We start from the raw sequence: 22998 nt of genomic DNA on the forward strand, positions 1-22998 counted from the left end.
CCAAAAGGAATCTTAGAGATCATCAGTCTTCTCATTTTACCAGTGAAAAAGCTCAAGTCCACAGAAGTTAAAAAACAAAACAAAACAAAAAAAACCCCACACACCCAAAGTCCTGTTTCTACTACACTCTTGCACTGTCCTTTCTCCTAGAAGCTTGTTTAACTTCAATGGAGAAGAGAAAACTCACTGGAATCAAAAAGTATTCTTTCCCTCTTTTTAATATAGGTAAGCCACCAAGAAATTTTTAAAGTGGGAGTACGTTTTATGAAAGGTAATAAGTAGACTAAGAACTGTCTTAAATCCATAGAGACATTAAAAACAGAAGTTCTGTGCTTCCAAGATTTCCATAGCAGAGCATAAGTATTCTGTATGCTTTGGCACCAAAACCCCCTGAACTGAGTATTTATCTGCACATTTCAGCTCAGGCCTCCCGGAATGCTTGCCCGTGGAATTGGCAAAGGAGCGGCCGTTCAGAATTTAGAGCAGTCAAGTTTGCTCAGCACACAGCTGTATTTGAAGCACGGCTCTATGCCATTAGTCCATGGACCTTGCACAAAACACAAGCAATTTAAATGTCAATGTTGTGATCTTACCCTGCTGTCGAATCTTTGTCATCTTGTTCCATGCCTGAAGAGATCACCCGTGGATAACCTGAGAGAACCCATTATCATGTACATGATGGAAAAAAGCAAAAATTCGGCAACCTGTAATTTAGATCTTGGACTCTTTCTTTGAGAAAGAATGGCAAGCTTTCTTCAGCAGGAAGGAGATATTCAATACTACCATTTAAAAATAGCCTGCCAAAAGAGTTTGTTATTTCTTTAAAAACTGTTCTTAAAGTGCCATTTTACCATAATAAAACTGGTTACATTTTATCTGGTTCTTTAAAAAGTATATCCATACTTGTTTGTCTCTCTCACTTGTCTCTCATACCTCTTGTCTCAGGAATCTTTCTTACTCCATCCAGAAAGAGCAGGACATATTAAATGTAGCTGCTATGATACACGGGAACACAGCCATTGGAAATGGGCCATATTTGTGACTATACCAGTTGCTCTTAGCAAACTGCTCATGTGGCAAACTAGATCTGTTGTTAGAACCATTACATGGCTAAGCCACAAGCTGGTCACTTTGCTCTGTGGATCTGCAGATGAGCATGAAATGGGTCAGACACACAGAGAGGCCTGTGCGATATTTCTGTGGCTCTCGAGGGTAACAAGCTGCTTCTAAAAACTGCTGTTGTGCTGGCATTGTGGGACCTTTCCAGCCTGAATGTAAAAGTAGCTATTACATTAATCTTATTTAATAGGTCTGAGTTCTTAAATTTAATGGGAAGGGATGAGACCGAAGTCTAACCTCTAACCCCGCTGTGTATTAATGTACTTGGTGCTGTTTGCTAGGAACAGTTTTTCTCAGAAGCAAAACCCTGTCAGTTATAATTAAGAATGGACATTTGGGGTTTTGTCAAGTATATCTTTTTAAAACAACTGCATATGGGGGGACCTGCGGGGCTCAGTCGGTTCAGCGTTTGACTCTTGGTTTTGGCTCAGGTCATGATCTCAGGGTTGTGGGATCGAGCCCGGCATTGGGATCCGCGCTCAGCGCAGTCTGCTTGAGGTTTCTCTCTCTCTTCCTCTCCCTCTCCCCCCACTTGCACTCTGTCTCTCCCTCTAGAATAAATAAAATCTTTAAAAAACTCATTTAAAAAACTGTGTATATTATTCTGTGCTGCCTTATTTACACAAGTTGGATGGGTTATACCAAGAGCTAACTATAGATAAGAAATAGATAGATTTGCTTATTTCCAAATTGTGGCAACATTAATCTTGGCAGGTATTTACACAAAAAGAGAGAGAACCAAAACATGTTGAAATTGCTGCTTAAAACTCAGTTTCTGACAATAATATCGGACTCAGAATCAAATAATATCAGACTCATCACATCTCTTATTATAAAATGATATTTTTTCCCCAGATCTTTCTGTCTAGATCTCATTACCCAGTGAGAACTGATCTGCTCTGACTTCTCTGTATTACACCTTTGTCTCAATTCAAATATTATTTCAAATTCTGAAGTCTTGGGACACAACCACATCCTGGGAGGGTGTTTGATGTGTCCTTGGCTCGTGGTCTCTAAACTTTACATTTCTGACAATTTTCAAGAAAACCTGAAGCTTACCTGAAATTCTGCCCTGTAGCCTAATGGGATGATGAGTTACATTCATCCTTATTTCTGTTTTTTTAATGAGTCTTTTCCTAGGACTCAGTGCTCCTCCTTGAACTACTTTCCTCCCCTTCTAACACTCGTGGGGTAGCTGATGCCATTGTATCTTCAGTAGTATCTGAAAAATGACAAGATGGCAATATAACTGTGCCTAAAGGCTGTGCACTCTTCAATCTTGGAACCAATCATTTGTCTGTGATGGCCATCAATAGCCTTCTATTTATTTTACACTTGGAAAACATATCTAAAAATATCTTTGAAAGAGGTAAAGGGTGGATATGAAAAGCCATTCTAAGTAACTTTATCTCTAAAGTTTGATTACTAAATTTGTTTCTCAAAGATTGGGAAGGGGCAATGTGAATAAACAGAACTGAAAATCTTTCCCAAATGACATGGTCAACACTTCCGAGGAAATGAGAATGTCAATCAGTGGATACAATTTTAATAGAGTGGATGGTGATCTAGGTCAAATTTTCCAGGTTAATTTTGCACATAAAACAGAATCCAAAATCTTGATAAAGTTAAGCTACAGGAGATCTCTTACTGTCCTTGTTCTCTCAGACCCCTTAGAGAAAGAAATTAGACAAAACCCTAATTTTCTCCATGCTCCATTTCATCTCCCTGCTCTCCTCTCTCCCACTTTCCATCTTCAAAGCAACAACAAAGGCCCAAATCCCAAACCACTGTATATTTTTCCGGCTAAAATGCTCTGGGAAGAACACAATGATGAGTGTGCCCTGATGCTTCCCAGGTCCTATGGACAGATACAAACAGAGGACAGCTGAAGTCTGGCCATGGTCACTTCTCTTGGTGCTGGTGAGAGGACCCGAAGTCAAGTTCCCAGACGATTTTATCTCTATCACACCATATCGAAGTGGGGAAGGAAGTGGTTGGAGATGCTCCAAATGACCTTGTTTTTCAAGTTAGATGCTAACGTGTTTTGTTTTGCTTTGAAGCCAGCCATGGAATAGAGACAAAGAAGTATACTCTGGATGAGTCACTGCATGCTTTCTGAAGTAAAGAAATGCTTAGAATTAAGTCCTAGGGTGAACGTTAAAACGGGAGTATAGGAATCTGGGCTCTCGTCTTATTGGGCCTCAATTTTTTCATCTGTAAAATGAGGTAGTAGAAATAGATGATCTCTAAGAGGGGTTGGTAAAGTATTGGAAGAGATCCTGATTAGTTTCGGGTCCATCAAACCCTTGAATTGTATACAAAACTAAGTGCTTGTGTGTGTGTGTCTCTGTGTGTGTGTGTCTGTGTGTGTGTGTGTGTGTGTTTTCACGGAATGCATCTGGACCTCCCAATCTATTAAGAATCATTAAGCTGATTTCAAACTGTAAAGTTCATCTAAGAGATTTTTTTGTTTATTGAAGTCATTTCATTTGGCTTTTCGAGATGCCAAAATCATAATTTTTTCAAAGATACTCTGAGTAACGAAAATAAGAAATGGATATATCCTTTCCAGCACATACCCTTTAATGCATGCACATTTAGAAAATTAATCTAGACATTGATTGTAAAGTAATTTAACCAAGAAAATAATTTGCTGTGATTTTTTTATAGATTCTGAATAGTGTTAGATACAGGGCTTATCATTACAATTGATTAATGATCTCATAGCCTGAAGTTTGTGTGTGCATGGAAACCTAAAACACTCTGTGTCTTTGAAAATAACTAAACAATTTTTTTTCTTACACGTTTGAGGTTGTCAGTTATACGTTACACACATATTCTTAAGAAAATCTGAAATGGCCTTTAAGAATAAGTTGCTTTGCAATAATAAATAAGACAAAAAGATTATTTCCTTTTGGAAAATGACCCACAAGTGACTCCCCTCCTCCCCCAAGAATTAGTGATCTATATTCGGTAAGTATTTTGGAATCTGGGCAATTCCACTACTTCTCTGTTTCGACTATGAGAACTTTATTTCTCTGGTCTTCAATTTCTTTTGCACCTGAAAAATAAAGATTGTGACCTTGAACTAAATGTCCTCAAAGATTCTTCCCTCTTCGATGATACTGTGACTATCCTTGGGATTCTAAACGCCCTGTTCTCAAAACAGCTATCCTAGGGTTTTAACGAAGACAAGGTGGTGCTTTTATATTAGCGACTTTCTAGTTCTTTGTTAATTAACAACAAGTTTCTCTTTCTTGACTCCAGTTCACCTGAGTGCTCCTAAAAATCTAACACATTAGTAAATGAGATCTTTATTTTTAAAAGGTTTTTTTCCCTTTCTTTATGAGTGATAGAAGTTTCACAATGTGTACTTAATTTTCCTGTAAGTTCTAAAAGGCAAATTTCACTGGGGCCATGAAAGAATTCTCAAATTTATCCAGACTATGTAGAAACCACCATCACAGCTGGCTGAAAGGTAAAAGCTTGGTTAAATTGACTTGGCCGGGTTCCCAGGGGTTCGCAGGCATTAAGCAATAGCTGAGAGTAAGTCCATCGCCTTCAGAAGCTGCAATAACTCTTTGATCCACTGCCTTTCTATTTAGCACACTGCTCTATAATAACGTATTTGTGAGTAATAGGAGAAAGTCGATTCTCCTTCCAAATGCACCACATTTATAGCCTAGGATGTAACATCTCTGGGATGTTGTCAATTTTAAAGTTCTCCTTCCAGGTTGATTGGCTACATGGCCACTGGGCACATGTCCTTTTTTTTTTCTTTTTAAACATTCTTTCTGGCATCATTACTGTTTTATATAGATACGATCAATTTTCTTTTGATATCATAGCCCAGAGGAATTGGATGGTGGATTTTTAGGGGAGATATTTTATCCTCAGGTGATCAGAGGACCTTTCAAAACGACCGCCACAGAGCTCCGGCAGCAACCATGGCGTATAACGGCCTCACGGTGCCTCTCATCGTAATGAGCGTGTTCTGGGGCTTTGTCGGCTTCTGCGTGCCCTGGTTCATTCCTAAGGGTCCCAACCGGGGAGTTATCATCGCCATGCTGGTAACCTGTTCAGTTTGCTGCTATCTCTTTTGGCTGATTGCAATTCTGGCCCAACTCAACCCTCTCTTTGGACCACAGTTGAAAAATGAAACCATCTGGTAGCTCAAGTATCATTGGCCTTAAGGAGGAAGACCTGCTCTCCAGTGTGCCATCATTGAGGTCACGAAGAGAATTCCTCTAGATGCAAAATCAACTCCAAACCCAGACCACCTTCTTTGACTCACCTCTTTTGGCCGTCAGCTGCCTTAAATATTCACACCATGTTTGAGTATCTTATTCTACAATGCAGTATTTTTCCTGTCACCTTTTTTACGTTTTGACGAATTATGTGCCTACTTAACCTAAACTGCGCTGACTCTGTAAAGTGTTTATGCACTCTTCTGAGATAGAAGGTGCTATTCTTCTGAGAAATACATTGCTCTCTCCTTGGAACCTGTGAATTTGGAGATGACTCCTGCCTGTCACAACATGGGAATCAGCAAAGTGTTTAACTGTCACAAGACAGAATCCAGTGGGGCAATCAGTAGAAGAGCATGTTCAAAGGGGCTGTCGGTCCCAAAAGAATTGCACCAAAGTATATTTTCAGGATGACTTTCTTATTTCTGCCATCTACTGGAATAAATTATTTTTCTCTGTGGAAAAAAGAAAAAACAACGGACCACCACATACACTACCTCAGCCATAGTGATGCTACGCTCCGTAGGAATGCCACTGACGCATGCCCGCCATAGGAAGGGTGGTGCCAGCATGTAGGGGACAATGCAGAGGTCAAGAGATTGCATCTGTCCCCACTGGTAGTTACAGAAGCGCTTTATATTTTCAGAATCATAGAATTCTACAAAAGACAATGTCTTATAATACCAAGGATCTTCTGATGTCATCTTATCCAAATCTGTCACCACCCAATTTATAAATGGGCAAGGGGGACAGTGGGAGTTAACAGATTTTCCTAAAGTTATATAGCTTAGGTGATTGCAAATTCTACACTCTTCTGAATCCTGATCTAATGTTCTCATGACAGTTCATGTATAGAACTGTGGAGAATGAAATTATCTAAGGGTGTTCTTTGTGCAGTCTTTGCTAAATGGTTTCCGTTATTATTTGCCTAAATTTCATCTTACGCCTGAATTACTTTGTGAAAGTTCGTGAAAAACCAAAGTATCGGATTGTTAATGTTATCAAAACAGTAGCTTCTGTCGTCTCCTCATTAGCAAATAAAGTCCTAACTGGTGGTTGCTAGATTGCTTCAGATGGACATTGAAATCGTTATCTTGCTAATATTCAAGCAGATGGAAAATACTTGGGATATCCCAATATTTTACTTAGAATAGATGCCTATTTTTAAAATAAATGTAATGTATTTTTGGCTCTTAAGAATGACTTGTTGAATCCTTATTGAGCTACAGTGTTTGGCTTAGCCTATCCTTTTAAAACAAGTCTGTTGGAACTCCTTCAACTCTCATGACACCTGGCTCCAATTCAGTGTCCAAAAGTGAACTGTAGTAACTATTTCTAATGCCACAGTAACTTTAGAGAGATGCAGCATGCTCTCTTAACCATTACAAAAAGGGTCGATTCAGGTGCCAAATTATATAAGGGCGCAGTTTTATGAACAGAATAGAAATTGAATACACCGTGGTAGCTGCTTGGGAAAATGAACAGTATATAATCTAATATCTTTAATTTTATGTACATGAATATAATGTATGTCAACTTTGTACATGAGATACATACAGTATTTAAACATTTTACTCAACAGATAAGAATTTACAATAGCAATATAACTGACTAGAGGGCTGTCCACTTAATTATATACTTAGATTAGATCTGTACTTTAACAGGAAAAGAATTTAATAGTTTACAATCATAGAAACACTGACATTTAAAACAAGACTTTATAAAATAATTTATATATATCCTAGCATCTATAGAGAGGAATGATTTGCATTTGTGGATGTGTGCAATGAATGGCATATTTTAAACTTTCATGTAGTAAAATAATTTAGAAGCAGTTCATGCAGTGGTCAAAACAAGGGATGGCAGTTCCTTCCAGATGCCCTCTCGCTTTGACAGCAACGGGCAGCAGACGCACACTAGGTACCACCGAGGCACACTAGACACCAAGTCTTCTCAACAGTTACTCATATCAACACCAACATACACAAGTTGATATCCTTCCCTCCGTGGTCCGACGACCAGTCACCACTTCTCTCAGCCGAGGGATGAGTCAGTCTATCCTTAAAGTGATTCCATGTCTCTCCTGCAGGTCTATGGAATAGCATCTCTCCAGACGAGGTAACTAACAAAACTTCCTGGTTTTCACGACTTTGCTCTGATACTTCACTGAGTGCCCCCCGTGTCCTATGACATACACATCCAGCAGGTAAGACTTTCCGGGCAGAAGCCCTTTAATTGTTTCCGTGGTCACTGCTTTCTGTAGGTTTTGACTGTGGAAATATTTACAGAGGACTTTTTCCGACTTCTTCCTTGTGTCCGGTCCTAGGCATTGGTTTTGCTCTCTTCTCTTCTGGTCCTGATTGTAGCTGTCGTCCACTTCCTTTTTGTAGATGCAGAACTTGTTCCTGTCCTGAGTGCCCAGCCACGCCACGGTGGCTGAAGAGCAGGTACGGAGCTTGTCGAAGGCTTTAATTCTTGTGTCTTCAGGAAGAGAGGGAAAAGGCTGCTTGCTGGGCCTTGTGGTAGCCAGTATCTTCAGCATCGATGCTCCTTTCTTGTGTCCTTTCAGGCGGATGAGATACTTCGCTTTGGGCTTTCCTCGAAGCTGAAACTGCCGAATGCCTTCCACATTCTGAGACAGAAGAAGTTTCCCGTCCCTCCTCACTTGGATTTGAACAGCATCCAGACAGGAGTGAATAAAGAAAGTGACTTTTTGGTGAGAAGAGACTGGCGCAAACCGTAAAAACTTCACTCCCTTCCGTTTGACGAACACATCCGTAACTTTCCCGTCCTTTAGCTCAACCGTCTTCTGTTTTGCTTCCTCCTTGGTCCTGGCAAAGGTGCCCACGTACGCCGTACTCATGTTGCTGTTGCTGTTGGCCACGAAGACATCGAAGTAGTACTGGGTGTCAGGTTTCAGATCTGAGACGGTGAAGATGTTCTTGTTTCCGATGCAAATTTTCTGAATGTCGACCCTGGGCCTCGAGTTGACGTGCCGCCCCAGTTTTGGAGAAGGCTTTGCTAGGAAGCTGCGTTCTTTACCCGAATTCTCTGAAGGAAACCCAAAATGGGCAAAGTCAAAGGGGCTGAAGTCCAGACCGGGTTTTGGAGCCATCATGAAAGCATCATCTGCGCTCAGTTTGGCTTCTACTGCACAGAGGCTTTTGAAATTGTGCTCTTTGTTGATGACCACACAGTACTGAATGGGTTGTTTCAGCAAGGAGGCCGTGGGGCTCGGTTTCCAGGCCAGAGTGACTGTGGTGCGTCCCAGGGAGGTAACATCTACCCTTGGGTCGTAAGGTAATTCGGGGTAGGGCTGATCAGACTCTGGAGTTGTGGTGGCATAGACTTTGAAATGAGTGTCTTTCTCTGTTGAAAGAAGCTCCAACTGATATAAACCCGATGGAGAACTAGAAGATATAAAATACTCCACATCGTTGCCTTTGTAGGAGAATAATTCTGTGCCTTCCTCATTAATGATCTGCTGCCTCTGCTGCTCCAGAGGCTCTGGGTCACCTAGAAGACACGAGAAAAACACAAGCTACATGTCAGGGTACGTACTGTAGCTTGCTGACCTTAAATTCTATTTTCAAAACTATCTTCTTTATTCTCTGTTATAAAAATAATAATGTGGGGCGCCTGGGTGGCTCGGTCAGTTGAGCATCCAACTCTTGAGTTCGGCTTAGGTCATGATCTCTGGGTTGTGGGACTGAGCCCCAAGTCAGGCTCCATGCTCAGCGCAGAGTCTGCTTGGGATTCTCTCTTCCTCTCCCTCTGCCCCTCTCCCCACTTGTGCTCTCTCTAAAATAAATAAATAAATAAAAATTTAAAAAATTATAATGTTCTCAGTAGATAATTGGGAAATAGAGAAAGAGAACAAGATAAAAAATCATCCATTAATATTTTGATTCATTTCCATTCAGTCCTTTACATATTTTTATGCAATTGGTGTTCTTTTTCATCTTTCTCTATAACTTAGTAACATTTATTCTCATACATATATGTTCCCAGACAAACCTCCATCTTGAATCCTGTCTTTCTCACTTAATATTATTATTATATAATAAAATAAAAATTTAAAAAAACAATATTTTCATAAATATGTAGATAATACTGTTGGTCAATTTTTGACCATTTAAGATAATGCCTATATATATATATACATATATATTTAAATTTAGGCTTCAGGATAGACTCCAATTACTGGAAGTTTCAGGTCAAAGACTGTAAACCTTTTAGAGATTAATCCCTACCATCAATCTGCTTATCAAAATGATTCAATCTGATTGCATTTTGATGGCCAGCCTTTTCACTACTTTTACTCCTGTTACTAGGACTGGACAGTCTTTCATTAAAATATAGAATATAAAGCACCAGTAAGAGTACCTAATTTTCAGTGTAGAGAACACATGCCTAGGAATAATAGGAGGAAAGTATTGAAACCAAAGTAATTTTTTCTGTCTTTTTATTGTTAATATCAGATATCATATAGATGCCAGATACATTTATAGGACTTAGTGAAGGATTGAGTAGCCAGTGTGGGAATGTACCTTGCTCAGCTTATTGCTGCAAGTTGAGTGAGGGATGTAGAATTTCATATTCCCAAACCATGAGATGAACAATCTCACGCAGTTATTTATTCTCTGTCTCCCCTGATGACATACTTCCCATCTTTTCCTAGTTACAACTCTCTGTCATCTTATCCCTACAAGTAGCGCATCTTGCTAGCATCCTTTGCGTGGCACCAGTCACCAAGCCTTCACATTTAAGCTATGATGCCTTCACCCCTTAAAGGGAGCAGGTCACCCCAGGGCCTCATATGGACTCTTCTCATTTCCCTGTATCTTGGTATTTGCTTTCCACTATTGGCATCTTCTTTAAATGCCTAACATACCCCTCTTACTGACTTTCTTGTCATCCTGGCCTTTCAACAATGCTCAATGCCTTTTTACTCCTCTTTCTGGTGCCACCCTTTACTCCCCAGAGATCTTGGCTGCATACCAGAATCACCTAGGGGGAGATTTTAATAGTCCCAGTGTCCAGATCACACTCCAGGACAATTGAATAAGAACCTCTAAGGGTGGGATCCAGGCATCAGTAGTTTATAAAGCCCCCAGTGTTGATTCCAGTGTTTGGGTGGGATTGCAAACCACAGCTGGAGAGGCTAGTCCAAACCTTTCCATTTTCCTCACTCCTCAGGCTCCAGGTCTGCCTCCCTTAACTGTTTATTTTACCAAGATCACCGTCATTCGGTGCCATCCCCCATTTCTCTCATCCCCATTGTGAAGTCTCCGGCGTCTTCACCTATGCATCCACGCTGCTTTTTCTTACAGACCGAAGGCAGTCTATGTCATATGTCTTTTAGCTATCCATTGAGCAGTCTGGGGCCAGACTTAGCATGCTGCTTACCGGAGCCTTCCCCGCTTGTCTCCTCTGGCAGCTCTTGGAGACTCAGCTTCCACTCTAAAGGTGCATCACAGGGAGTCACTGTGACTGATAATGGAGTATTGTCTTCTTCAACCACGAAGAAATACCTGTGGGGAAGTAGACCAATTCAGACTGAGCTCATTCGTGCTAGGACTTATAATCAAGAGTCACTGGAAAAATCACTGGTTTTGTTTTTATTCATTTAATAGACCTACTCTGACCCCTCATGGGAAATATCACATTCCTACCCATGAAGCTCTCCTTCACACTTCTTCATTTGTCTTCAAAGCATTTATCACTACCTGACATAGTATCTATTTCTTTGTTTACCTTTTTATTTTTCCATCTCCTCTAACTAGAATGAAAGCTATAAGAGGGCAGGGCATTCAGTTCATTGATGAAGACCTAGAGACTAAAATAATTCCTAATAAATATTTGTTGGATGAATTGATGAGTATTTTAGACTTCAGCTTTTTGGGGAAAAGTCCTTAATTGTTTGCAGAGTCTAAAACTTCCTCAGTGATGGGGCCCCTGCCTACCTCACTGGCCTCTCCTCTTCTGTGCTTGAATCACATGGGACTCCCCTAGTTTCCCAGAATCTACCCCATATTGGCACCTCTGGGATGTTGTTTCCTATGCCTGAAATGCTACCCTTTGCCCTTACTCATATTTAAGTGTCACTTCTGAATTCAGGGCTGCGTTTTCTGATTCCTCTAATTCTGGGTCTGGTTCTCGTATACTCTCAGAGCATCCTGTACTTTTCACCTGGGGCACTTATTAAAATTTGTGACTATATATTTGTATTATTTGATTGTCATTTTCTCTACAAAGGCCCACTTAGAGTTCCTGTGCCATGTCATTGTATTCCCAGCACTTAGCACTGATTTCTGCATGTAGTAGGTACTTGATAAATATTTTTGAATGATCAATTACTAAATTAATGAATAGAACCCAAGAATCCTAACACCAACCCTATTGTTCCAGCTCCAGGAGACTTACACCTCAAGTCTGTTTCTATCTAAAGATACAGAATCTGAATGGCACTATCCAGCACTTTCCCCCCTCACTATTCAAATAAGAATTAAAAGAAGGAGGGTAGGAGTCAGGCAGTGGGAAGACAAAGACTCTATAAAAGTAAAAACAACTTGTTCATAAAATAATAAAGTCATCTAGACAAAATAACTATACTATTTACTGGGTAGGAAGTCTATGTATCATAAGCATCTTTCAAGACAAGATGGCTTAATTTTCAATTCAGTCTACTTTCCGGACAGTAGAATTTTGCTCCTTTGGCCAGGCTGCATGGGATATATTAACAATACACACACAACTGAACCCATCTATATTACAAAGAAATAGGTACAACAAAATATTTTGTTTGGCATCATGGAAGTAAAAAAATTTCAAAACTTCTAGGGTTAGATTTTTATGTGGGTAGCAGAGCTAACTGCTGAAGCCGAAATCAATGTGTCAGTTTATCTACTACCTTCTGTTCTCATTTCAAACAAGGAAGTAGCTTATTTCCCAAAGTAACTGTGTCTTACTAACTTAAATACAGGCCATAGGCAACCAATGACAAAACAATTCTTGCATTCCACAAGGTATTCATTATACATACAAAACAGCAGGGAGTCCCTCTAACTCAACATTTTCATATGGAAGCATTTACGATTAGGGATAAAAGATAATCTGAATAAACTTTAACAATTTGACAAACATTTGTTGGCTACCATACACAGAGCATTTGTGGAAGAGAACAGCAATCAAAAATAATAGGGCATGATCGATGTGCTCCAGATATTTACTGGCTGGTGAGGTAGACAGAAATGTAATGAATAACTAAGAAAACATGGCCCCAAATTATAATGCCAAAGCTGAGGGATAAACACTCCATGAACCATTTAGCCTTTGGAATTTATGTGTAAACATAAGAATAATTAATGAAAAAAGCTATCCGCTGCTGCTACATTTTATCTGGAATTTCATCTTTAGTTGTAATATCAACAATGTCTGTGAGTGCCTCCCACTGTGTCTTTCACTCCTAGAAATGATGTTTCTATTGTTGTTGTAACTCTCAACTCAGTGTGAGGTAACATTTCATCCCAATGTAGATATCAAAGCCCCCGATCATTATTTGTGGGGGGGAAAAAGCCAAGAAAGGATAAACAAATATATATCATTTTTCAAGGTCAAAATATTTAGAACTATTATGTGTGAGCCCAATTTGTTAATGGAGTAAAGGTAAAGGAACTGTGATAGTTTTTACTACAGTTTGGTTTAATATTCTCAGAACCTAATCATATTGTTCAGAGAAATATTATTATTATTATTATTATTTAATTTAAGTAGGCTCCACACCCAGCATGGAGTCCAGTACAGAGCTTGAGCTCACGACTGTGAGATCAAGTCTTGAGCTGATATCAAGAGTCAGATGCTTAGGGCGCCTGGGTGGCTCAGTTGGTTAAGTGACTGCCTTCGGCTCAGGTCATGATCCTGGAGTCCCAGGATTGAGTCCCACATCGGGCTCCCTGCTCAGCAGGGAGTCTGCTTCTCCCTCTGACCTTCTTCCCTCTCGTGCTCTCTATCTCTCATTCTCTCTCTCTCAAATAAATAAATAAAATCTTTAAAAAAAAAAAAAAAGAGTCGGATGCTTAACCAACTGAGCCACACAGGCACCCCAGAAATATTATCCTTATAATGCAATAAACCCTTGAGGAATCATATGTATTCATTTAATTTCATATTTTTTTAGCTATTTAAGCCCTGTTTTATTGAGATACAGTTGGAATATATTAGTTTCAAATGTACAAAATAATGATTTATGTATACACTGAAATGATCATCACTATGAGTCTACTTCCCCCTTGTAACCATATAAAATTACATAATACGCAATATAATATTGACTGTAGTCACCATGCTGTACATTACATCCCCTCATTTTCTTTGGATAGATACACAGAGGTGGAATTGCTGGATCATATGATAGTTCTAATTATAGATTTTTGAGGGACCTATTACTGTTTTCCATAATGGCTGTACTAATTTATACTTCCACCAACAGTGCCCAAGGGTTCCTGTTTCTCCACATTCTTGCCAATCTTTGTTATCTCTTGTCTTTTTGATAATAGTCATTCCGACAGGTGTGAGGTGGCATCTCATTATGGTTTTGATTGCATTTCCCTGATGATGAGTGATGTTGAGCATTTTTTCATGTACCTATTGGCCATCTGGATGTCTTTTTTGGAAAAAGGTCTATTCATATCCTCTGCCCATTTTTAAATCAGGTTAGTTGTGTTTTTATTTATTCTTTTTATTTATTTATTTTTAAAGATTTTATTTATTTATTTGTCAGAGAAAGAGAGAGAAAGAGCACAAGCAGGAGGAGTGGAAGGCAGAAGGAGAAGCAGGCTCCCCTCTGAGCAGGGAGCCCGATGCGGGACCCGATCCTAGGACCCTGGGATCATGACCTGAGCCGAAGGCAGCTGCTTAACCAACTGAGCCACCCAGGCGTCCCAGCTGTGTTTTTATTTTTAAGTTGTATGCATTCTTTATATATTTTGGATTTTAACACCTTATTAGATATGTGATTTGCAAATATCTTCTCCCATTCAGTAGGTTGTCTTTTTATTTTGTTAATGATTTCCTTCACTATGCAGAAGCTTTTTAGTTTGATGTGTTTATTTATTTTTGCTTTTGTTGTCCTTGTTTATTTTTGCTTCTGTTGTCCTTGCCTTTGGAGCCAGATCCAAAACCAACCAACCAACCAACAAACCCAAACAAACAGAGAAAAAAAAGAACCCAAAACATTGTTAAGACCAATGTTAAGGAGCTTACTGCCTATGTTTAGATTAGTGATCCAGTTTCATTCTTGGGCACGTGGCTACCCAGTTTTCCCAACAGCATTTTTTTAAATAAACTGTCCTTTTCCCATTGTATATTCTTGGCTCCTTTGTGATGAATTAATTGACCAGGTATTCATAGTTTATTTCTGGGCTGTCTATTCTGTTCCATGGATCTCTGTATCTGTTTTTATGCCAATACCGTACTGTTTTGATTACTATACCTTTGTAGTATGGTTCGAAATCAGGAAAAATAATACCTCCAGTTTTGTCCTTCTTTCTTAAGATTGCTTTGGTTTTCAGGGTCTTTGTGGTTCCATACAGCTTTTAGAATGATTTGTTCTAGTTCTGTGAAAAATGCCATTGGAGTTTTGATAGGGATTTCACTGAATCTATAGATTGCCTTGGGTAGTATGGACATTTTGACAATATTAATTCTTCCAATTCATGAACACAGAATATCTTTCCATTTATTTGTGTCTTCTTTAATCTCTTTCATCAGTGTCAGTTTTCAGTATACAGGTCTTTTTCATCCTTGGTTAAATTTATTCCTAGGTATTCTATTATTTTTGATGCAATTGTAAACAGGATCGTTTTTATTAATTTCTCTTTCTGGTAGTTCATTATCAGTGTACTTAAAAAAACAACAGATTTTTGTATATTGATTTTTGTATCCTGCAACTTTAATAAATTTATTTATTAGTTACATTTTTTGGTGGAATCTCGTGGGTTTTCTATATATAAAATCATGTTGCCTGCAAACAGTGAGTTTTACTTCTTCCTTTCCAATTTGAACACCTATTATATCATTTTGTTCCTAATTGCTTAGGCTAGGACTCCCAATACCATGTTACACATCAGTAGCAAGTGTGGGCATCCTTGTCTTGTCCTTGATCTTAGAGGATAAGCTTTCTTCTTTTCACTGTTGAGTGTGATATTAGCTGTAGGCTTGTCATATATGGCCTTTACCAAGTGGGGGTACATTCCCTCTTGTCATATATGGCCTTTACCAAGTGGGGGTACATTCCCTCTATACCTGCTTTGTGGAAAATTTTTATCATAAATAGATGTTGAATTTACCAAATGCTTTCCCTGCATCTGTTGAGGTGATTATATGTTGATATATGAAATGAAGGTGATTATCCTTCATTTGGTTAATGTGGTATCACACTTATTGATTTGTGGATCTTTAATCATCCTTGCATCCCTGGAATAAATCTCACTTAATGGTGGTGTATGATTTTTTAATGTATGATTTGAATTTGGTCTGCTAATATTTTGTTGAGGGGTTTTGCATCTATGTTCATTAGGGATATTGGTCTGTAGTTTTCTTTCTTTCTTTCTTTCTTTCTTTCTTTCTTTCTTTCTTTCTTTCTTTCTTTTTTTTTTTTTTTTTTTGTGGTGTCCTTATATCTGGTTTCAGTATCAGGGTAGTGTTGGCCTCATAAAATGAGTCTGGAAGTGTTCCATCCTCTGCAATTTTCTGAAATATTTAGAGGAGGATAGGTATTAGATCTTCTTTGAATGTTTAGTAGAATTCATCAGTGAAGCCATCTTGTCCTGGACTTTTGTTTGTTGGGACTAACAATCTTCTTGCTAATAATTGGTCTATTCTGATTTTCTACTCCTCATGATTCAGTCTTAAGGATTATATGTTTCTGAGGATTTGTCCATTTTTTTACTAGTTTGTCCAATTTATTGGCATATAATTCTTCATATTAGTCTCATAGTAGGTCCTTTGTATCTTTTTGGTATCAACTGTAACTTACTTTCTTTCATTTCTGATTTTATTTGAGTTCTCTCTTTTTGTATTAGTGAGTAGAGCTAAAAGTTTGTCAATTTTGTTTATCTTTTCAAAGAACAAGCTCTTAGTTTCATTGGAATCTTTTCTGTTGTCTCTTTAGTCTCTATTTTATTTATTTCCACTCATGTTTATTATTTTCTTCCTTCTTTTAACTTTGGGATTCATTTATTCTATTTCTCTAGTTCCTTTAGGTATAAAATTATTTATTTGAGTTTTTTTATTTCTTGAGGTAGTCTTGTATTACTAAGAACTTCCCTCTTAGACCTGCTTTTGCTGCGTCCCATAAATTTTGGTGTGTGACTTTTCCACTTTCATTTGTCTCAAGGTATTTTTTTATTTTTTCATTGACCTACTGGTTGTTCAATAGCATGTTTTTAAATCTCCACATATTTGTGATTTTTCCAGTTTTCTGTTTGTGATTGATTTCTGGTTTCAAACAATTATGGTCTAAAAAGATGTTAGATGTAATTTCAGCCTTCATAAATTTACTGAGACTTTTTTGTGGCCTAACATATGATCTATCCTGGAGAATGTTCTGTATGCACTTGAGAAGAATGTATATTCTGCTGCTTATGGATGGAATGTTCTGTATATATCTAGTAAATGGTCTAATGTGTCATTTAAGGCCAGTGTTTCCATATTGATATTGATATTCTGTCTGGATGAGCCATCCATTGATGAATATGGGGTACTAAGTCCCCCTACTATAATTGTATTGCTCTCAACTTCTCCCTTTAGGTCTGTTAATATTTGTTTATATGTTTAGGTGCTCCTATCTCTATTGGGTATATAAATATTTACAAATGTTTAAAAAGTTAAAAAATATATTTACAAATGTTTCATCTTCTCGCTGGATTGACCCCTGTATCATTATGTAATGCCCATCTTTGTCTTTTATTATAGTCTTTTGTTTTAAAGTCTATTTTTTTCTGATATAAACATAACTACCCCAACTGTTTTTTGGTTTCTATTTGCATGGAACACTTTTTCCCATCCCTTTACTTTCAGTCTCTGTGTGTCCTTACATCTAAAGTGAGTCTCTTGTAGGGACCATATAGATTTAAATCCATTCAGCCACTCCATGTCTTTTGATTGGAGAATTTAGTCCATTTATGTTTAAAGTAATTATAGGTAGGTGTATACTGCCATTTTTTGTTGTTGTTGTTGTTCATTGTTTTCTGGCTTTTTTGTAGTTCCCTTCTGTTCTTTCTCTTTCTCTTGCTTTCTTCCCTTCTGGTTTGATGGCTTTCTTTAGTGTTATGTTTAAATTCCAGTTTCATTATCTTTTTTGTATATGCCATAGGTTTTTGCTTTGTGGTCACCATGAGACTTACAAATATAAGCCTATGTATATATACCAGTCTATTTTAAGTTGGTAACAAGTATGAACACATTCTGAAACTCTACATTTTTACTTCCCAGTCCCACATTTTATGCTTTTGATGTCACATTTTACATCATTTTGTGTATATACCCTAACTAATTGTTGTAGTTTTAGTTATTCTTTCACTACTTTTGTCTTTTAATCTTCATGCTAGCCTTAGAAGTGATTAGTTCACTACCTTTAATATATATTTACCTTTAGCAGGGAAATTTTTACTTTCATATGGTTTCTTGGTACTAGTCAGTGCCCTTTCTTTTCATCTTAAAGACATCTCTTTAACATTTCTGGTAAGGCTGGTTTAGTGGTGGTGAACTCCTTTGGTTTTTGCTTGTCTGGAAAAGTCTTTATCTCTCTTCAATTCTGAAAATCTTGCTGGGTGAGTAGTCGTGGTTGGAAGTTTTTTGCTTGCAGCACTTTGAATATATCATGTCACTCTCTTCTGGCCTGCAAAGTTTCTGCTGAAAAATCTGCTGATCATCTTGTGGAGGTTCCTTTGTTTGTAACAAGTTTTCCTCTTGGTTTTAAGATTTTCTCTTTATCTTTGAATTTTGACATTTTAATGTGACATATCTTAGTGTGGATCTCTTTAGGTTCATCTTATTTTGAACTCTAGGTTTCCTGGACATGGATATATATTTTATTCTCCAGGTTAGGGTAGTTTTCAACCATTATATTTTCAAATAAGTTTTCTGTTGCTTTCTCTCTTTTCTCTTTCTGGGACCTCTAATATGCAAATATTTTTCCACCTGATGTTGTCCTATAGGTTTCTTAAATAATCTTCATTTTTTCAGATTATTTTTTCTTTTTTCTGCTCTGTTTGGTTGAGTTGCACTGCCCTGTCTTCTGGGTTACTGATCCTTTCTTGTGCTTTATCTAGTCTGTTGTTGAACCCCTATAGTGTATATTTCAGTTCAGTTACTGTATTTTTAAGATCTATGACTTCTGTCTGGTACTACTTTCTTATATTATCTATCTCTTTGCTGAAATTCCCTGTGTTCATCCACTCATCTCCCAAGATTGCTGAGCATCCTTATGACCACTACTTTGAACTCTTTATCAGGTAAATTACTTATCTCTGTTTCATTAAGGTTTTTTTTTTCTTTTTCTTTTATTTTTCCTCCCTGGGGTTTCATCTTATTCTTCATTTGGAACATATTCCTCTATTTTATTTTTGTTTGTTTGTTTGTTTTTCATTTTGTTCAAGTCTCTGTGTTGGTTTCTATGCATTAGGTGAAAGAACTATCTCTCCCTGTCTTAAAGGATTGATCACAGGACAACTGGGGTGTCTCAGTCTTAGTCTTTGCAGTATCCTGGTGGTGGTAGCCTGCCAGAACTGTCTCCCTGATTATTTTAATCCCACGGGGCTCAGAAATGTAATCACCCTGGTCGGTCACCAGACCCAGGAATTCAAGGGGCATCCCCTGTGTGGCCTGTGCACATATGCTGGCTTTGGTTGGGCTGTGGTAGAGTGCCAGGCTGGGGCAAGTCCACCTGTCAGGTTTAACAATGTGGTAAACAGGTTTACCAGTTAGTGGTGCTAAAAAGGTAGAGGGAGAAGGCAAAAATGATACTTGCCAACACCTCCATGCCTCAAAAGAGTTCCAAGAGACCCCTGCCCTTCCAACAGACACTTTTAGATTAGCCAGTGAATCTCCTTTGTATGTAGTCTAGGCATTTTTCAACTTATTATGTTTGCACCGGGTCCTGGGGTGAGTAAATCTGTGCATATGCCCTTAAAGAGTGGAGTCTTAGGGAGCGCCTGGGTGGCTCAATTTGTTGAGTGTCCTACTCATGGTTTCAGCTCAGGTCATGATCTCAGGGTTGTGAGACTGAGACCCGTGTTGGGCTCCACGCTCAGTGGGGAGTCTGCTTGAGATTCTTTCCCTCTGCCCCTCCCCCTGCTCTCTAAAATAAATAAATAAACCTTTTAAAAAAAAAGAGTGGAGGCTTAGTTTCTCATAGCCTTTTGGGTCTCCTAGATATAAGTCAGATGTTTTGGGGATTTGTCTCTCTGGTGCAGGTCCCAAGGGTTGGGGTGTCTGATGTGAGGCTCAAACCCCTTGCTCCTCAGGGATGTGCTCTGTATTTGTCAGAGTCTTTCTGTTTGTGAATTGCCACACTAGGGGTAGGGTTTTTTGCAAGATCATGCCTTTGCCTCTCCTGTCCATCTCTATGTGGCCTTTTTATCCTTTGTGTGGAGGAACTGTTCAGCTAGTTTTCAGATCTTCTTCAGAGAGAATTGTTCTATATGTAGCTGCAGTTTTGTTGTGTCAATAGGAGGAGGTGAGCTCAGGGTCTTCTTATGCCTGTTTTGAACCCTGTTCTTGATTAATTTCACCTTAATCCTACAGAACCCTTCTTAGAAATTTCCTGCTATCCCAAAGATAAGAAAATAATCACTCTAAAATGTAAGAACTACAAACACTGCTCTCTCCATCCCAAAGGAGATCACAATCAGCAAGGATCAAATAGCCTCTACTTAATGATTAAAAGTTGTGTTGTCATTTTCTTTTCTTAGAGAAAATAGGCAATATTATTCAGAAGTTGATTGTAAATTATCTAATCTAAGTCTAAATGGTTACTTTGTTTTTAATGAACTTATTGATAAAGAAGGTACTGTAGAGGGAATACCTTTTGGGTGTGTCTCTAAAGAGATAACTGCTAATTTCAGCTCCATCTGGAATTACTGATGAATCATGAAAAAATGCTTTGTCCCGGATCTGCATCTGAAAAAGTTCCTCATCTCGAGTGGGTAACTTCTGAGTCCTTGAGCTGAGTGGTAATAGCAGCCACAGCAGACACCAGTGGAGAGGCACCATCCTGGGGCAACAGAAATGATTGCTTACATTAGTTCTGCAGGTAGACACTTGGGCAAGTTGCAAACTTTCTAAAGGGTTAAGAATATTTTAGTTTTGACAGAAAGTTAGAGTTGTAGTGTGTATTTTGGATACATACATGATCTTGAAGACAACCTTCCTGTTTTGTTTTGTCTTTTCCCGAAGTATTTCATGGAATTGATAACAAATTCGCTAGAATTTCAGATATGAAAAAGATTTTGAAATGAAAGGACTCTTGGTGCATTAACTTCTCTGGATATTTAGAGAGAAAATCTCCACTTCACTATGGTAGAAGCCAATATGGTTCTTGTAGAAATGGGTATACAAATGTCTCAACGGTTGAACCATACCATAAAAAGACACACAGACTCACTGAGAGTCCATTACCATTGCACAATTATTTTTATTCTTCCTTGAAATTTGACTAAGGATTATACATGTATAGTATTATTCTTGTTTCCAAGATCAGATTTTCATAAACCAGAGGTTTTAAGAGATGATAAAGTTAATTTTGTTATAGGTTAAGCAATTTGTCCAAAATCAAAAGATAAATTATTTGCTGATGTCTAATTATTATTCATTACTAGACTCTTCAACACATCATTTAAATGTAAACCTTTGCAATATTAGAAGTGGGCTTGGATTCCCTCTCTCAGATCAAGTGAGACCGTTGGAAAGTTGTATAGTTAGGTCATTTGTCTTAACCTCCAACAGAGTTGTATATTTACTACTCCAGCAGAGTATTTTCACTGAGTTACATTTTGGCATTCAAACTGGCTTTCATCGAAGATCCTACAGGTAATTATGGATCACTCTCTACTGCACGCTGCTGTGGGGATATTGTCAAGGACACCATCTTCGACATGTCTCAGTGTCCCTAACAGGAAGCCTCGTGTAGGCAAGTTCTTTTGATGTCAAGTACTGGCAAAAGGCTTTCTTTTCTCTGTGGACTTGGTGCCTTTCTCCCTCACAAAAAGAACTCTGTAAGAAGTTGTTTTCCCTTATCTCTTTGACAACATACATCAGGGATTTCAAGCATTAGGGAAACATAGTGTGTTTACACTTAAGTGCTTTAAATAGTGAGAAAGTCGAATGAAAATATTTGCAATAATTTGAAATGAAGTGAAAGCCAGTTTTATTTCTAAAGAGTCATTACTACAGCTATGAGATCACCTCCACTTAAACCATCATTTAACTTTAATTTTATCTTTCTTGGAGTGCTATCAAAATAGATTCATAGAACTAAAAATATTTTTTGAAGAGAATAAGCTTTTCTTTTTTTATGAGAATGTGAGAAGTAATTTTCTCACAGTGAGCTTACCCAAAAAGTAAATTTAACTTCTTCTTTCAAAAAGTTTTTTTTTTGCCATGTGTTTTGCAGTTTTCCATATAAGATATCTATAATAATTGAGAGTTACTATGTGCAAAACAAGGTGCTAAATTCAATAGCTGTATTATTGCCTTTAGTCCTCACAATAACCTGGTGAAGTAGGTACTCTTCTCATGTAAGAGTAAATCACCACTTATGTAAGCGGTGAAAGGATATAAATCCAGGTGGATCTGACTGCAGAGCCCAAATGTTTGTCCTCTGTAATATCTCTCAAGAAAGCCATCATAATTTCTTACAAGGGGCTCTTATTTCTCATCTTTATTTCTCAATTGTATTGTAATTGAATGAAAACTTGACTTGAGAGCTAAGAAATCTGACTTTTTAGTTGCAGCACTAACTAGATGTTTAATCTAAGGCACTACAGTTAGCCATTCCAGATGGACCTCAATTTTCTGAAGGGTTAAGGTAATGATCTCTAAACTTTGAAAACAAATGATGATTCTGAGACTGAATCCTCAACTCCTCCTCCCAACTAGCTAGCAATTTAGGAATAAGACCAGGCCTTCTTAAGTTTCATTAAGTAATATGAACCTCACATATCCAGATAATTGTCAGGATGGAATCGAAGGGAAGTTGGGGATGGAAAGCGGGAGCTCATATTAGTTACGAATAGCAGATGAAGCTTATAAGTATAAAAGATGGCTAGATGGATCAAAATCAAAACTCAATGAACCCATTTGAAACAAACATGGACATGGTTGACCAAACAGAATGGGACCTCTACTCACAAACCTTAATCCCTCCCCTCTGATGCCCTCCTCCTGTAGCTAACAGAAGTGAACAATTTGATATGCTAGAATTTGCTTGGCTGCCCCTGTTAAGAAATAATTATTATTTCAGCATAATGGAATATATCCAGTTTACTTTGTAGTGGCATCCCCGAAACTTTGCCTCCTGAGAGCAGAAGCCAGACAATAAACTTGGTCTCTAGAAATGGTTAGAATTTGG

The 22998-nt window shown here is 38.1% G+C and overlaps 1 protein-coding gene and 1 pseudogene across 1 annotated transcript in view; one reads left to right on the top strand and one right to left on the bottom strand.

Moving 5' to 3' along the window:
• Positions 1–4712: 4712 nt before the first annotated feature.
• LOC112825854 (V-type proton ATPase subunit e 1 pseudogene) lies at positions 4713–5843 on the top strand (annotated as a pseudogene).
• Positions 5844–6853: 1010 nt separating this feature from the next.
• Positions 6854–22998, bottom strand: part of NDNF (neuron derived neurotrophic factor) — a 40817-nt gene continuing 24672 nt past the window's right edge. Inside the window, exons 2-4 of the mRNA XM_025873989.2 lie at positions 20455–20643; positions 10776–10900; positions 6854–8882 (exon numbers count right to left, since the gene is read on the bottom strand). Coding sequence (XP_025729774.1) covers positions 7489–8882; positions 10776–10900; positions 20455–20642 — 1707 coding nt within the window. The 5' untranslated portion in view covers position 20643 and the 3' untranslated portion in view covers positions 6854–7488. The remainder of the gene's footprint in view (positions 8883–10775; positions 10901–20454; positions 20644–22998) is intronic.

This window comes from Callorhinus ursinus, unplaced genomic scaffold (genome assembly GCF_003265705.2).
Source record: "Callorhinus ursinus isolate GAN/ISIS: 27379988/994484 unplaced genomic scaffold, GSC_fseal_2.0 scaffold4, whole genome shotgun sequence".
Lineage (NCBI taxonomy): Eukaryota > Metazoa > Chordata > Mammalia > Carnivora > Otariidae > Callorhinus > Callorhinus ursinus.